This window comes from Montipora foliosa, chromosome 13, assembly GCF_036669935.1.
Source record: "Montipora foliosa isolate CH-2021 chromosome 13, ASM3666993v2, whole genome shotgun sequence".
NCBI lineage: Eukaryota > Metazoa > Cnidaria > Anthozoa > Scleractinia > Acroporidae > Montipora > Montipora foliosa.
Window position 1 is genome coordinate 9,361,390 of NC_090881.1, and position 17,500 is coordinate 9,378,889.

The 17,500-nt window shown below is 39.3% G+C and overlaps 1 protein-coding gene across 1 annotated transcript in view; it reads left to right on the plus strand.

The window, feature by feature from the left end:
* The first annotated feature begins 6,812 nt into the window (after nucleotides 1-6,812).
* The window catches only part of LOC137982205 (multidrug resistance-associated protein 1-like), a 45,026-nt gene continuing 34,338 nt past the window's right edge, over nucleotides 6,813-17,500 (plus strand). Inside the window, exons 1-9 of the mRNA XM_068829273.1 lie at nucleotides 6,813-6,928; nucleotides 7,089-7,205; nucleotides 8,231-8,408; nucleotides 10,465-10,526; nucleotides 12,118-12,252; nucleotides 12,924-13,205; nucleotides 13,672-13,864; nucleotides 15,247-15,501; nucleotides 16,395-16,460. Of these exons, the coding sequence (XP_068685374.1) occupies nucleotides 8,271-8,408; nucleotides 10,465-10,526; nucleotides 12,118-12,252; nucleotides 12,924-13,205; nucleotides 13,672-13,864; nucleotides 15,247-15,501; nucleotides 16,395-16,460 (1,131 nt within the window). The 5' untranslated portion in view covers nucleotides 6,813-6,928; nucleotides 7,089-7,205; nucleotides 8,231-8,270. The remainder of the gene's footprint in view (nucleotides 6,929-7,088; nucleotides 7,206-8,230; nucleotides 8,409-10,464; nucleotides 10,527-12,117; nucleotides 12,253-12,923; nucleotides 13,206-13,671; nucleotides 13,865-15,246; nucleotides 15,502-16,394; nucleotides 16,461-17,500) is intronic.

Sequence of the window (17,500 nt, forward strand, 5' to 3'; positions counted from 1 at the left end):
TGACGTCATATGTCCTGTCAATCTTAAAGATTCCACCGTGACGTTTGGACAGGGTCTCTTTATCAGAATATTAAATTGTTTTGTTGTGATTGATACAACTTATTGTTCACCTCAGTGTCGCACGGGCCCGTCGGTAAGAACTCGACCGAGAGAACAATTGCTATATATATAGTCCATGTCCTGATTTACGCGTACACACTACCCGGGACACACTACCGATTTTATCTGAAGCCTCATACGCCGATTTTGGGAGTTAAGATTGCGTGACGAGCCAAAACACTCTTCGTGTGTGTTGAATCCATCCAGCCATCCTGGCTCGAACTACGACAACAACACTCAGAAGACTTTAATACAAAAGATGGAAATATACCAAGATTTAAAGATTATGCCAAAAGTGTTTTCGTTCTTCCCCATAACAATTTTTCCACTCCCTCTAGTGTTTGACGTGATTTGCGTTAATTGTTGATTTCAATCTAGAATGTCCCCAATTAGTGCTACAACGCTAGAACGACTAGATTCTTAATAAAGTTCTTTTCCTTTCCTTTTCCTTTTTAAATTCGTGGACTAAAGTACAATTTTGAAATGCCCTCTGCACCACTCCCCCTTCCTCCCCCCCCCCCCTCCCCCCATAAAAATAAAAATATAAAAAAACCAAAAATATTAAAAAATGGGGGGTCTTTGCTTTCAAGTTTTGGGGTCTTAGAGTGTCTTAGGCGTCTTAGGGGTCTTTGTTTTCAAGACACCCATTGTACTTGTGCGTGCGCCAAAGCACAAGGCAAAAGGGAGGACGAGCTAACCCAGGGCTTCGCCAAAGTGTTCCCTATACAAATTGTTTCGGAGACTAAAGACTGCCTTTCCTTCCAGTTTGTAACAAGTAAATACCAATGACACTTACATGTTTTGAAACTGAGAATTTCATTTCAGCCAGACTTCAATGAATGAAAGTATCGCTTGAAAACAAAGCAAGCACAGTTTTTGTCTTGCGATAGAACTCCTTCCCATTGATTGTCCAAGCCTTTGGAAGAATGGTGTCTTGATTTCCTGCCCAACCGTGCATACGGAACCCGCGCCCGCAGTGCACGCAGCAGTCAAAAATGTGCTACCCTATCAATCCTTTCCCTTTCACCGGAAATGGTGCATTTCTGTGCGTAAACGACGTTGTGGTCGATCTACTCTGTCGAAAGGACGTCATCAAAGTCTTTTTTCGCGAAGTTAACACAAATAAATACAATATCAACACAGTTTTGACGTCTTCTTACACTTTATTCGAAATAATGGACTGAATTGGTCTTAAATTATTTAGAAAAAGCTCAAATAACAGTCAAAGCATAACAGCTGACGTTCGAGTCGCCGCTTGCTGGCAACCCCGTTTTGGCGCCAAAGTTTGTTAACCAAAAAGTTGCCACAAAATCTTTTAAGTGAATTTGTGGTACTTTAATTTCGGATAGCACAGTTTGTCCTGCTCGCTAAATTCTCATTGGCCAATTTAAATTTCAGTAGCTTTCGCCGTATACAAGGAAGATATTCAAGTTTTCGCTCATAAAATGCGTTTTCTGATGACTTTAAGCCAACATCTTAAAACGCCGTAGGGAACTGAGTACTAAAGGTAAACTCACTGCTTAAGAGCCAGAAGGCCCACCAGGCCGGCGCTTATCTCCGGTTTCAGTAGCATTAAGCGACTAGGAGTATTTATACTCCCCCCTGGATGGGATGCTAGTCCATCGCAGGGTTACCCCCAGCATTACGCCGGTACCCAATTATACACCTGGGTAGAGAGAGGCACCGTGAGAGTAAAGTGTCTTGCCCAAGAACACAACGCAATGTCCCGGCCAGGCCCCGAACCCGGACCACTCGATCCGGAGTCGAGCGCACTAGCCACGAGGCCACCGCGCCGAACTGAGTACTAGCCTTGAATTTTCTTGCTCACTCATTAAGTAAACTCGTTTTTTCTCATTAGTTTCAACAAAAATATGATCTCTATTTCTATTCTAATGTCTTTAATGTGACTTTAATCTGAATTTGATAAAAAAACCCAAGGGATTTAATTTTCACCACAGGGCATCCATCAGTAAAGGTTTTTGAAGAACTTCAATGAGCAATTGAAGGAAATTTTGAAGAGGTAGTTGTGGGCACCGATCCTAATATTGAGTAACCTACCCTAAGCTACATTCAAGGAACGTTCGATGCTTTTGTCCACTCTGTATAGGTCCGAGTGTTAAGTCACCTGACTAAAGCGCGACCGTTCCTTGCGATTAAGCGCTGAAAGGCCTGGGAACGAGTCTGTGTACTCTATATGACCACAACCAGGTTTTCTGAGCCCGCGAGACTGAGCACCCCCAGCAAACCATTGTTTTAACGAAAAACGCTGGTCAGCAACCTGGTTCTGGTCATTCACTACTTGCACAAATCCCATAATACACCTCTTTTACCCCCCCAAAATTCTGCATAGTAGTGAATTGCTGTCTGAGGTCTTCCGGCGCGAAAACGCGTGACGTCACAACCACATTTACATTACTAAGTATCTTTTCTCCGTTAGAGATGATAAGTATAAAAATCTGGAAGACACCACTGTCCTGGCTCACGAAATTTTCTTTTCCGGTTGCCGTCCGCGTCTCAAAAACGCGCTTTAATCTTTAATCTTTAATTTTTTTTACTCCTAAAACAGCAAAATCTATACTAGGAGTTTAAAAGCAAAATATACGTGCAAATAAAATTAAATATATATATATAACTGCAGACAGTACTGTTTCGGCCTTCTGGGCCTCATCAGTGCAGTGCTGATGTCTAGGATGGAGGTTGAGCTATAAAGCCACCCCAGATGTCCCACGCATGTGGTACATCCAAGTCATGCCAGAGTGCTCAAACTAGCGAGCTAGTGAGCATGCATGCATGCATGGTATAATAGGGAAATAGTACAATTATGTATACATATAAATAGCATTATTCGAACGATTTAATGGCTGCAAGAGCAACACACTTAACATTATTTTTATTACATCATCATCAACATGTTACTATCGTCCTTGGATAAAAGGAATACTTCTAAACATTATTTAAAACACTAATTGGGTGAAAAGGATGACTATTCGGTAACCTAGTAGCTCTTTTGATTTCTTGCACCTCGGGAGGAAAGCTAAATACCAACATGTCCCTTTAGGATCTTATAGAACATGCTAGCTTGGAAGAAGAGTTGACGAGCTTCAAGAGAATCCCAACCAAGTTGTTCAATCATTGGAGTGACATGACTAAAGCGAGAGTAGTCACTAAGTACAAATCTTGCTGCACGATGTTGAACCATCTCAAGTTAATAAATATTGTGTTTGGTGTAAGGGCTCCACACACAACATGCATATTCAAGCTTAGGACGTACCAACCTGCGGTATGCTGTTTCTTTCACTTTTAGGTCACATCCGCTCAGGATACGACGCAGCAGCCCAAGCGTGGAATTTGCCTTTTTGCAAATGTTATTAACATGCTCATTCCAGCAAAGATTTTCTGTCACTGTGATTCCGAGGTATTTTGCTCAGGGAACTCTAGAGATAAGCTGACCATCCACAGAATATTGAAACACAATCGGGGTTTTCTTGCAAGTTATTCCAAGATGATAACATTTCTTAACATTAAAATGTAATTGCCAAGTATTTGACCAAGATGATAATTGTTTAAGATCATCTTGTAGAGTCCAACAATCTTGTGCATCATGGATTTCTCTGTAAAGGATGCAATCATCTGCAAAGAGACGTAGGCTTGACTTGACAGATGATCAGGATATCGTTAATATATAACAAAAATAGGACAGGGCCCAAAACTGAGCCCTGCGGAACCCCAGAAAGGACTGGCTTTGAAGAGGACTGCGTACCATTTATTAAGACTGATTGTGAACGATTTGACAGAAAGGCTTTCATCCACATAAGCATATTTCCTCTAATGCCATAGTAGCCAAGCTTTAGTAGCAGTCTTTGATGAGGAACTGAATCAAACGCTTTAGAAAAGTCAAGCAGCATAACATCAGTTTGACTACGGCTGTTGATTGACTTTGCCCAGTCATGCAACGCTGATATCAGTTGTGTTTCACAAGAGAACTGCTGCCTAAAGCCATGCTGCTCATTAATCAAGATGTTGTTGCCAGACAAGTGTTTAGCCATGTGGCTGAGAACAATATGTTCCATGACTTTGCAGCAGATGGAAGTCAGAGAAATCGGACGATAGTTAGACGGATCTGATTTATTTTCTCTCTTGAAGACTGCAGTAACAAGGGCTTTCGACCAGTCCGACGGTACAACACCAAGAACAAATGACAGTTGGAAGATAAAGGCGAGCCACGTAGACGCCGATTGTGAGTTCTTCTTGAGCACTCTTGCAGGTAAATCATCTGGTCCACAAGCCTTGTAGGGATTCAATTTAGCTAACTGTTTAGCGACTCCATCGGGCGAAAACAGCAGATCTGCAATCTGGCAAAAAGATGACGGGATCATTTCAGGTAGAGGCAACCGCTCCTGAGTAAAAACTGAAAAGAAATAAGAGTTGAGAGTTTCTGCTTTATTATGGTCTGTGATACTCATCCCACCTTCCGTTTTAAGTGGAGAAATTTCAAAGTTTTCAGATTTACTATACTTAACATAGGATCAGAACTTTTTGGGGTTGCCAGTCAAGTTGTCTCCTATAACTTGGTTAAGGTAACGGTTATGAGATTCTTTAATCAGCTTTGCCACTTGATTTCGTTGGCTCTTAAAAGCATTCCAGTGTTGTTGATTTTTAGAGCGAACAGCTTTTCTGTGGAGGCGATCCTTTCTGCGCGTCTCTCTTTTTATCATGGGAGTAATCCATGGCAGCTTGTACTTTGGCTTTGAAGATTTTTGAGGAACATACTGAGAAATGCCATCAATTACGGCATTTTTGAACGCATCCCAATTAAGCTCCCCAGATCTTTCCCTTGGGTCCGATGCAAAGAATTCAGAAGATGACTTCGCTATAAATTCATTCAAGCCACCGAAATTCGCTTTTTTGTACTCGTAAACTCTATACAAAGGCTTAGGAAATCGTGTTGCTTTTAAGTTGACCTCAAAATTAACAATGTGATGGTCACTCAGATCAGGAGAAGTAAACACACCAGAGACAGAGTTCGGATATGTAGACAACAACAAATCTAAGGTTTTTCCTGATGCTGGTCTTGTTAGTACTTTGACATGCTGAGTTAGCGAGTAATCGTCCATCAAGTGCAGAAGTTTATTATGTTTAGAAGCAGTACTAGGGTTACTAGTGGTTGGGATCTCACAATGCCAATCAACATCTCCCAGGTTGAAATCTCCTCCAATAATAATTTTTGGATGGTGAGGGATTTTAGTAAACACTTCACTAATGGAATCGCCAAGGGCAATCAAGTATCTCACTGGAAGAATTTGGTGGTCTGTAAAACGACGATAAGTACAGAGTTTTGTTATTTCCGATTTTGAAAGAGGACCAGAGGATTTCACAGATGTCATTATTAAAGTCAACTTCTTCGACACATACTAGGTCGGATTTAATCGCCTGGAAGACTCCACCCCATTAGCATTTCTGTCCTTTCTGAAAACTGTATATGAAGGTGGGAAAATAGAATAGGTAGGCACATCAGGATGGAGCTTAGATTCTGTTCAGGGGGCACCCAACGAATCTGTTCCTCACATTATCTGTTCCCCGGAGGAATCTTGCTGGCTGGCCAAAATTCAGGTGTTTCGATGAGCTGGCTGGGAAATTTGTTATTGATAGAGGTTTTGCCTAGGAATTACTGACTTTTTCTAGCATTTCAACCCGAGCTGGCTGTAGAAACTCTGAAGACTGAGGCAAAAAAAAAAAAAAAAAAGAAGTAGTCACAAACATACGACGGCTGGTTAGAGTGATTGCGCAAGCGGAAAAAACCTGTTTTGTCTCGGTTTTGTCGCTTTTGTTCGGTCGTTTCGGATCGAGGGATTTGAAAGCGCGCGGAATACCTGGTTGGGAAATAAATTTTATAAGCTGGCTGGGAAACCAACCAATTTTATCTCGCTGGCTGGGAAATTTCTTGTGTGTCTTGCTGGGAAAAAGGAACAAATAATGTTTTCCCAGCAACACTGAAGAACACCTGAAAATGCCTTAATAACAGTTATTTTCATTACTGGGGTATAATAATACATTTTACAACAAATTGGTCGTTGGGTGCCCCTGTCTGTTCCCAAAACGAAATCCGGTTCATGTAACTCAAGCAATGCTTGGAATTCAGTGGAACGTGCAGAGCCTTTAAGTCAGTTGCAATTTATTATCATTCCTCTCAATGTATTTCTTTTCGATGTTTTTCCATGCTTCGAGGTGGAAATTCCATGGTTCGATGCGTCTGTCGCGCATGCTTAAGCTCCCTATTTTGTACGAACGCCGGGAAAGGACTTCAGACTAGCTTCAGAGTTAAGATAGTTGTAACGGCCCATTCAACTAATAGAGAACAGCAAGATAAATAAAGTTCATTCACCTACTATTTTCTGCGTTGTCCTAACACATAACATAACATAACATGAAACGTTTATTTACACTCGATAAGATTTAAAGCTTACAAGCTTGCGGGGTCCTGAGTGATTTTATGGGTTTTTGGGACGCTTCGATTTCTCCTTCAGATCACACGCGTCGTCACTACAATATAAATATCTGGCTATCCATAAAATGTCTTTTCGAAAAGAAACATCGCGATTTGAAGTTTTTATGGAACATTTTCCTCGACCTTTACCATCAAAATAACGTGACGTCATGCGCTCTCGCATCCTTAGAGTTGTTTGCCTCGTTTGCCTGTGGTCACGCGAAGTTAACGGACATCGTTCGGACTTCTTCGAGAAGTGGCCGGCCAGTTCCCGAAGTTTTCACTCTGTGGTGCAATACCGGCGATGATAGAGCAATTTTATTGAACTAGCGGGCTTCCATTAAGGTACATATAGTTTTGCACTCCTAGCTCTCCTCGTGTATTTTGCAGCGATGGTCATAACCTTATCTTAATGTGATTTCTTCAAAGCTGTGCTTTTAGACTTGACTAATTTTATCTTTGGCATTTGAAAAATTCATCATCTCTTCTCCGCTTTAATTAATAGTTGCAGATTAGGTTAGCTGGGGCTGGCTTCATCTTCCACCTGCAGCAATTGTCCTTGATCTAAATAATTAAGATTTTAGACGTTGCAGTTGGCAAACAGCCACAACAACTTCACCAAGTGAGTTAACTTGCTTAAAATAAATAATGAAAGATTCATCCTGTCCGCATGAGGTAGCGTGATTCGGCGCGAATTCAGCCGGCATACATGTAGACTGTGCACGTTCGAATAAACTTGTTCTGTGTGTTTTTGTGGTTGGCAATGCCAAGTCACCATCCAGCTTTGAAAACGTACCCCAAATATAAGATTTACCGATTGTTTTCTCTGTTTTCATATTTAATTAGCTTCGTTTGTGTGTAAGGCAATGAGTGCAAGACTTTTATAAACTTGTACTGTGGTTCTATATTTTATCGGGGGGGAGGGGTGGGGGTGGGGGTGGTATCTAATGTCCTTAACAAAAAGAAAAAGAGAAGTTGTACAGTTACACAGAGTTGAGTTGTGCTTACTATATGCCAATGTGTCATTTTGTGGAAATCAACCCGTTCTCCAACGATGAGTATATGTTTTAGTACCTTTTGAAGATGAAATTCTACATCATAATGTAATAAGGCTTGGTATTTAATTAATTATAGAAGATCAACTTTGCTGGATTATTATTTTGATACATGACTGTAAAAGAGTAAAAAGTAAAGTGGTGCATTTATATAGCGCCCTTATCACTAACGTCTCAAAGGCGCTTTACAATGATCAATTTACCCCCAGCGGACTGGAAGCATATACAGGCGCAAATTGCAGCCGCTTCTAAGCAGTCCATGCATGCTGGTACTCATTTTACCGACCTCGGAAGGATGGAAAGCTGAGTGAACGAAGGTCGCCAAATATTCCAGTCTCGGGAGAACCAGGAATGGAACCTGGGACCTTCGGGTTGGAAGGCAGAGATCTTACCACTGCGCCAACCCCTCCGCTGTAGATTCAACCTTTAGTAGATCTTAATCTTTGGCAGGTGGAAGTTACTCTAACTTGTCCTCAGGAATCTTCCTGCCTCCTTGGAAATTCCCGAATACCATTTTTGAGAATGAGAGGATGGATTATAAGTTTCTGAAATGACTCATTTGGGTATTACTAAGTATTGGTCTTTTCTATAGGTATTGAGGTCAATTAAATTGCATGTGATTAAGAAGTGCCATGGCTGATTGCAATATTCAAGAACACCAGGACAGCTCTGTTAAATGTCAGAGCCCTAACGATCCACAATCAGGAAATTTTAATGCTGATGGATGGGCTTCATTTAATGAAAGCCATGAGAAGGAACAAGTAGAGAGGGTAACGTTCATTTTATATTTTCTTTCTTTTCTATAATAGCACAAGTACAGGTGTATAGTATTACTGATACCCCATTTACATCTACATGTACAGTAGGGCGGTTGTATTGGGGTCTTTAACAAACTGCAAAACGTTAAACTTGTTTTTAGTGTAATGGTTGTTATGCAAATTGAAAGCACACAATTTATTATTGTTTGTCTTTTGCTGCTGATGTGCATGAAGTCTCTTTCAAAAATGAGACCAAACAGGAATGAAACAAGCAAATTTAAAGCGGCCTTATTAAATCCTTGACTTATATGCATTTCACATCAATTAGCTCTCATCGCTTTCAATCTGGCAGGTGACATTCTAGTTCCCTAATGACAAGTATTTCTTTAAAGGAGTTGTAACTACAGAAGCTTTTGTTTATTATTTATTATTAGTATTGTTATCATGATACCACAAGTTTTCTGGTTGCAACAAGGACATTGATCACACGATATTTGCTTATACACATGACATTGTAACCTTTCCAGCATCATGTGATTTGCTACACGTTTGATCTAAAACAGATTGTAATTTTCGTTATTTAGGCAGTATTTACATGAGAACGGGTTGAACTCAGTTGAGTTCGTATCGACCTCCATTCACACTACTTGCGCCAGCTTGCATGTTCTTGTGGTGCAAGAACGTCTTGTGCCACTTCTTGCGTGTGCATTATTTTTGGGCTGTACTGGCTAGGGTGATTTCTTGAGGCCTTACAATTTTAAAACTCTGAAAAGGGAAGCTTTAACCATTTCCGAGTTATTGGAAGGAAGCTTGCTGTCACTCCATCTGTCAGGTCCTGTAAACATTTTTATGTTAATCTGCTGACTAGTGCATAACACTTGTGCATGTATTGGCTTTGTGAGGCAGTAATAGAGGGCAGTTATGGAGGGCAAGAAACGGTCTTACGGTACATAACGTTTGCTCGTTCGATAAATATACCCTTTTCTTGAGTGCAAAATCACTACATTGTAGACCGCACTAAATTACTTGGTTGCCAAAAGGATACAATATTGATGACCTGTAAGACTATTCGCAATTTAACTGCCCATCAAGATACACTTACTACCACTATTTCAGGGAGACTTTGCCAAGTTTTCAGAAGTAGAATCAAACTAAATATGCCTTTTTGAGTTGTAAAATGGAAAACTAATACATACTATGTCGTATAAAGGAGATAGTGTGCGAAAAATGAATGTGCAGTTCTCAAAAGCTATGAAAAAAATATGGTAGTGATGATAAAAATATAGTGGAATATCAACATCACCTTGCTTCATTTCCTGCTCCAGGGGAAGGGAAGAAGAGAAACCCTGGGAGTTAGGCTCATCATTAATTTTTCACCTTTCATAATTCATTTTCTGGGCTCAGTGGCTCATAGCCATGTTCAATCCGAGGTGAGCAATCCTACATGTATTTGATCCGGTCTGACTTTTGTACCTGCCTCAAATCAAATTAATACATATTAAAATCTTGGATGCATATTAACACTGTGATTGACTAAGATACAATTCCGAATATTGCCATTCACCTGTGTTTCAATACCATTCAAGTGGAAGTGAGTTTTATTACTGCATTTTAAGTAGGTAAGTAGGCTCTATTTCCACCACTCACTCAAGTTCAGGTATCCTCCCCAAGAAGAGACGGCTGCATGTGTGAGTGATAGATGGTACTGTCTGTGATGTAAATTCAAAAGATATTTTATGCAAAGTTAATATTTGCGGGAAAATGACATTTAAGACATCCCAAAACATTGATCAAAACTACAAAACAGTACCCCGGTAATTACATACATGTAACAATGCTTAAAATGGTATGGGAAGCCCTTTTTTTTTTCTCTACATTTGCTTAGAGGTGAATATAGCAGTGCTGTAATGCTATTCACTTCTGATTCCACTTGTATGTACATGTATATTTTTAAATGCCCATTGAAGTGCACAATTAAATGCAACATTAGTGAATTAAAAAGACTTAGTATCTAATAGATCACCAGCAAATGAAAAATGGTTTTCTTTGCACATCTTTTAATATGCAGAAGCCAAATCCTCAGGACAAAGCCTTTTGCCTCTCCTCATTAACCTTCTGGTGGTTTAATTGGTAAGTTGACATTGGCAAGTACATGGTAGGTTTGTGGTTTCCACCAGTTGCTCACCAGTGTTGAGGTGAGAATTTTAACATTTATATTAGCTGGCAAGAATCACAGTTATTTGACTAAATGAAAATCCTCAAAATGCATGAAGATGGCAAGAAAGAGTTTTTGCAGATGGAAAAAAAGTGAAGACAAAACTTGTTGTTCTTTTGTAGTTTTTAATATTTATATAGCAGCTGCTGTAGGAAGAGGAAACACAAAACCCTACTCTATGGAGTACCCTATGGAGTACCCAAATGGAGTACCCCTAAAAATAATTTATTGGTCTAATTAAGTACTTTATCTAAATGGCAACGAAATTTCAAGATGGCGGACAATTCGTGAACTGCATTGAACTGCAACAATCAGAGAGATGGAAAGCTTGAAATAAATAGAGGTATGTACATCTAAATGCCTCACCATGTTGATAAAGCATTTAATTTGACCAATAAGTGATTTCTAGGGGTACTCTATTTAGGTACATGTACTGCATGGGGTACTCTGTGGAATACTGGCCGGCTCCGCATTTTTTCCTCTCCCACTGCTGCACAGTCATACAACAAAGGCCAAACTTTTTAAAGCTCTTCCCTCTAGCTCCCTGCTTTGATTAACAGGATTAGAGAACATTTTTGCTGTATCAAACCAGTGGTAGGCTGTACAGTTATTTGCAATCACTAAAATTGTGCCAAAGGTAACAGAGACAGTACAATAAGTATTACATGTGGTTGCTGTTCAAAACCATCCTGCAGTTTTTCAAGTTTCTGCACAATAACTAATTAAAGTAACATTTTAACCTCTCCCCTCCATGCTATGAAAAATAGTGAAAGCCCATTTCTCAAAATTCAGGCCTGAAATTTCCCATTTGCTTGTTTTGGAGTTTAGCTGTCCTTTTGACGCTATTTTGAGATAACAAAAAGCAAAATTTAATGACTGTGAAGTTTTAGGATTCAAAAACGTATCTGTTGTTGAGATAGAGACTGAAGGAATTGTGCCGACACCTGAAAAATTATGGCCTGAAAACTCTCAGAACCTTCAAAAAGTGGACCCTAATCAGTTAAAGGTTTTCAAATATCAAAGCGACTGTACTGTACGTTACCTTTAAATGTCATATTGGTTCGTAGACAGGCAGACTGACACAGTCATTCAAGATTAGAAATCACATGTTCGCAATGAACTTTACAACTGGTGTGTTGTTGCCTGCATGATGCAATTATTATATAATTATTACTTTGATTTGCCTTTTAATTATGGGGAACCAACTGACTTGCGTTAAACAGCAGAAATTATGAATATTGTACAGTAAAATCAACATAAGCATTCAAGTACAGTACCATTCCACAATAGTTTTCTTTTCCTGGGCAATTTTTCTTGGTCTTTAATGTTTCTTTTTTTTTACGTAACCCTGTAGTGTTGAGTACACATATTATTATTCTACATTTACGTAAAAGTCATCACATCTCGTTATTTTTTTCTGGGATGCATGTCAAGAAAAAGCAGCATGAACATAATTGAGTCATGATGAAGGCTTGCTGTCTTAATTTGTGATTCGATCATTTTAAGGGTAATTTTTACTGGCTACAAGAGACCACTAGAGGATAAAGACTTGTGGGCACTTAGAAGAAGCAATCGAGCATCCTACATTGTGCCTAGAATTAGGCAGCGATGGATTGATCAACAGAGGAAATGTCGACAGTTGTAAGTCAACGACCTACATGTATTCTGGAGGTTTAAAATTAGACAATACTATAATTTGCTGGAACTTAAAATACTTGTAAACCATTTCAAAGTTAACTTTGAAATTCAAAGCCTCTTTTTAAAATAAAATTAATGTTAGAGCATTTTTTTTACCTGAAAAATTCTTTTCATTCACGTGCAAAGCCAACTATTTTTTTTAAATCAAAAGACTGCAGTGCCAAAACAGACGGTGGTTACAGTATAATAGAGTGTCTTTGTACATCTTGAAAGCTGGAAATTTGCCGTGCTAATATCGACTCTAATTCTTTAATATGTAAATGGTTGCATAAGTTTAAAGCTTCCTTGAAAGTCACTATAACACAGACATTTACATGTAGATGGCTGGTTTGCAGGAAACAATCCATCCCTAATTGACATTATATTGCATTTTTTGCATATACTGTACTTAATTATGTCTTCCAATTTTACCAATAATTACTCAGAATTTTCCTATAGTATATAACCAAAACCAGTGTACATAAGTAATATATCATCTTTCATTTTTTTCGAGTGGTGAAATCTAATAATTTTACTTTTCATTTTTGTTATGTGAGATCAGTTAAGGCTGTCAACAGTATCAAAATCAGCATACCCAGATGTCTGACATTTAATTTGTTTTAAAATATTTTAAGGAATCAACCAAGGGAAATACAGGATTCTGACAGAGAAAGTGATGATGAGAATTACAAGGAAACTGACAGGTTACTTGGTGATGGTGACGTATCTGAAGATGATGTTGGTGAGCAAGTATCAGTTCGCCAGCCTGGTAAAAAGAAGCCAAAGAAGAAAAAGGAAAAGAAACCATCCCTGTCAGGCATTTTATGGAGTGGATTGTTTGGAATGAATTTTGCAATGGCGGTTACTTGCAAGCTTTTGCATGATGCGCTCATATTTATTCAACCCCAGCTTCTTAAGTAAGCAGACATTCATTTTCATTTCTTTAAAATGACGTGACAGAATTGCCTCAATTGGTCAATCTCCTCAATTGGTCAATCTTTTTTCCTTATTTTTGTGTAACAGATTATAATAATTAAATTGTGTATTTGTATCATTCTAACATAATTTTATGCTCACTTGGGTGGTTGGTTGGTGCAATGTCTCAGACATTCTTTATGTGAGTGTGTGATGCTGGACCACCCTTCCCTTCCCTTCCCTTTCTGAATGTGTGGCACACATGCAAAAAATAGGTGACAAATAAGATAAAAAATGGGCATGCCCCGGACCCCCCTAAGGAAGTTCATGGCCTTCAGCCACTCAATACGATAAATCCTAGAAAGAACCCTGATATGGGCTAAGAAATGCAGTATTTTTAAATCCACATTTAAGAAAAATGAACAAAGCAGCCTGGTTACAAACATCATGAAGTATATTCTCCACCAGGTTAATTGTTGGATACGTTGAAGACAGAGATGACTGGTTTGGTGAGTGGAAGCTGTGGAAGGGCTATGCCTACTGTGGTGCCATGTTTGTGACAGCCATCATATCATCTTTGGCACTTCACCAGTACTTTCATATTATGATGACAATTGGCATGAGACTGCGCACAGCCATTATTGGTTTGGTCTATGAAAAGGTATGTCAGAGTCAGAGTATTTGTGACTCAAACGCCATTAAATAATCTTTGTTCTACATGTATGTCACATTACATCAAGGCTTGTGAAATTCAGTGCATGAAATCCAATGCAGGCACAACCAGGGTTAAGGTGAGCACATGACTGTACACGTACGTACAGGTGATGGCCCAGCTACAAATAGTACATGTATCACACACTATAAACATTTTAGTGATTAAGCAAGGGTTGTCCACACCGTCCAGCACCATTTTTTACCTTGCCATGGTTGTTTAACACTTGCACTACCAAGATTGAGATACATGTATCTGAATTTTCTTCTAGCAAGATCAGTACACTGTCAAGCAGACAGGTAATGAGAATAAAGAATTTTAAATGTAACTGGCAATAAGAGCCTGATTGTATGGCAGGCAGTAAGGAGAAGAAACATTTAGATCTTGGAAGTGAAAGGGTTAAATTAAGGCAAAGCTTGGAATGAAGTGAGCATGTACATTGTACAGTTTGCTCCTTGAATGTGGAATCCATGGGCTTGTTGATATCTGTAACCTCCTTTACTAAAGGCAGTGGCTCAAACAAAGCCAAGTGGAAGCATGGACAACATGAAATAAAGAACCAGTTTGGCGAGGACGTGGCAAAGAAATGATACTTCACTAAATGGAAGTTTAATGGAGCTGCCAAAGAGGAAAAAAATGTTGGTCTTCATGCTTGCTGTGATAACAATTTAATGATTATTATTTTTTCAAGGGATGGAATTCCTCAGTCAGATGAATGGTTTAGAGCACCAACCACTGATTTTCATCCTTGCCTTGCCGTTTTTCTCTGCAGTGCTTACAAATAGAGTTCAAGTAGTGAAGTGAAGTGAAGTGAAGTGGTGCATTTATATAGCGCCTTTATCACAAGTCTCAAAGGCGCTTTACAATGATCAATTTACCCCCAGCGGACTGGAAGCATATACAGGCGCAAATTGCAGCCGCTTCTAAGCAGTCCATGCATGCTGGTACTCATTTTACCGACCTCGGAAGGATGGAAAGCTGAGTGAACTTCAGCGGGAAAGAAGGTCGCCAAATATTCCACTCTCGGCAGAACCGGGAATGGAACCCGGAACCTTAGGGTTGGAAGGCAGAGATCTTACCACTGCGCCAACCCCTCCGCTAAGTAGTGGCAAAACACTTTGTCCAGTGCAAGTTTGCACTGCAGTTTGGGCCATGTGATTAGTTCTACATGTATATTAAAGTTTTACTGCACACCTTCCATCTTATATGTATAAGGAAATGATTATTTTTATCATTGTGTTTTTACATTAGCCTTGGTTTGTTGTTAGTAGTGTTTATGCCCAAATGAAAAACATATTATTAACTTCATTCTTTTTGCTAATAATTTGAAGGCTTTGATATTGAGCAGCAAAGCCAGAGGAAAGTCAACAGCAGGCGAAATGGTGAATCTGATGTCAGTGGATGCTCAGCGTATAATGGAACTTATGACGTATATAAACTCATTGTGGTCAAGCCCCCTTCAAATTGCTGGTGCCCTATACTTCCTCTATGACACTATGGGATTATCCATTCTGGCTGGTGTTGGAGTCTTGGTACTTATTATCCCTTTAAACATGGTTTTTGGTAGCAGATGGCACGCACTGCAGGTATATAAACTTGTTTAATGGGGTTCCCCATTGACGAGCAAAATCGTCTAGCATTAGACAGAGTAAAATACTAAGTCAGTTGCCAGTTTAGGTGCGTTTGGACGTCAAAGGGTTAAATGATAATAGGTAGTTGTCATTGAGGTTAATTACTGCATGTATGGTACACTAGCTTTGCTGACCCTCCACAAATAAGAATTCTGTCACCACCTTGTTGCATGTTTTGGTTTATTGCAAAGTGGATGAGGTGATCTGAGATTTTTGTTGGCACCCGAAAGCAAAGTTTTGTTATTGACTTTAAGATGGAAATGGTTTTCCTTAATTTGTGGTGTGTTTGAAATGGTATGGTGAAAACTATTTTGTTCTGATTCAACAAAAAAAGTGAGGTAGTGGAATTAGTCATGTCAGAATTTAAATACAGTAGTCACTGTGGTTAAATTTTGTCCTTGCGATAAAAAATTAATACAGGGATACTTTTAAATTTTATATTTTTATGACTTTTTAACTTGTCCGAGACCATTTTCAAGTGTGAATAAAAATACAAGATTAGATTATGCGAGAGCAATTCAAGCCACTGTACATGTACTGGCAGATTTTTCAAAATTGTGCATGATGTGATTCCTGTAGCACTCGATGGAAATTCCATCTCATGCAAGGGTGGTAACTTGCCTGTACTTTTGAGTGGTACTCAGTGACTATCACTAACAGTTAAAACAGCTATGAATGTCATGACTGCTGAAGTGCGATAACAAAGAGACATACAACAATGAAACAATACATGTAAGATTAGTCAAGTTATTCATTGTGAAAACCACCTTTGGTTAATCTGGAACTGTCAATGCTCTTCAACCATCATCAAGCCAAAAATAAAAAAATAGTACTCTTCAAATTTACAGTTGAAACAAATGGCTCAAAAGGATGAAAGGATCAAAGCAACCAATGAGGTCTTGAATGGAATAAAGGTAATGGCCATAAAATCTGAAACCTTAAGTTTCCTCAAGTCGCTGTTACACATTGAAACTTGTAGCTGAAACTTGTGTGCAATGGTGCTGCAAAGCAAGTTTCAGGAGGCAATTGCACCGTGTAACATGGTCAGTTTCATGGAACGTTTTGAACTCCATTGTGAGAAAAGTTGCACAAAAAGTATGTAGAACTGCGTTCTACTTCTGCAATGGTCGCAGCAACCACAGTGGTGATAAAAACAGCAGTTTCATTGTATAACACCACTTTGTGAATTTGGTCTCGCTCAGTCTTGTTACACTACGCTGCATAAGCCAATCAGAAACTGGCCAAGGCCACGTAAACAACATTATTCTCAAGACCAGTTTCAAAGTTCCGGAACAAGTTTCAACTTTTATGTTACAAGGTGCAACGCGAATGAAACTTTTTTTGCGGCCCCTTTGCACACAAGTTTCAGCTGAACATTTCAATGTGTAACAGCGGTTTTAAACCCAAGGGCTCCTTTCCCTTAAGGGGTGGGCATGCTCATCAGAAATTTTTAATTAAACTCCTATGGCCTGGGCTTTTTTGACCCCTAAAAGAGACCATTATTTAAAATACATTAAATACAGTGTAGAGTTTTAATTTCTTCTTATGCAACCCTAAACGAGACCTTCATGGCTACATATGGACTACATATGATGACATTTTACCCCGAAATGTGAGCCCCAAAATTGGAAATTTACAGCCCTGAGCGAGACAACGAGCATCCCCGCCTCTGTCACATATGCACATCCCTCTCCCCATCCTCCCGCAGGTGACCACTTTACCGCATTTTGTTAAGGCGAAGTGTTATTATTTGTGTACATGTACATGTAGATTTACTTTGTCCTTGGCTTGCATGGTCTAAACCACTGATTATAGAATGGTCATTTTCTTTCACCCGCTCTGAATGCCTGCACATTTTCTTTGTGAAAAGGAGGCAGCTCCTGGATAAAGTTATACTTGATACTGCTATTGATTTGTTGCCAGAGATGGAAGGTAATTATTTGATTAATAGTAG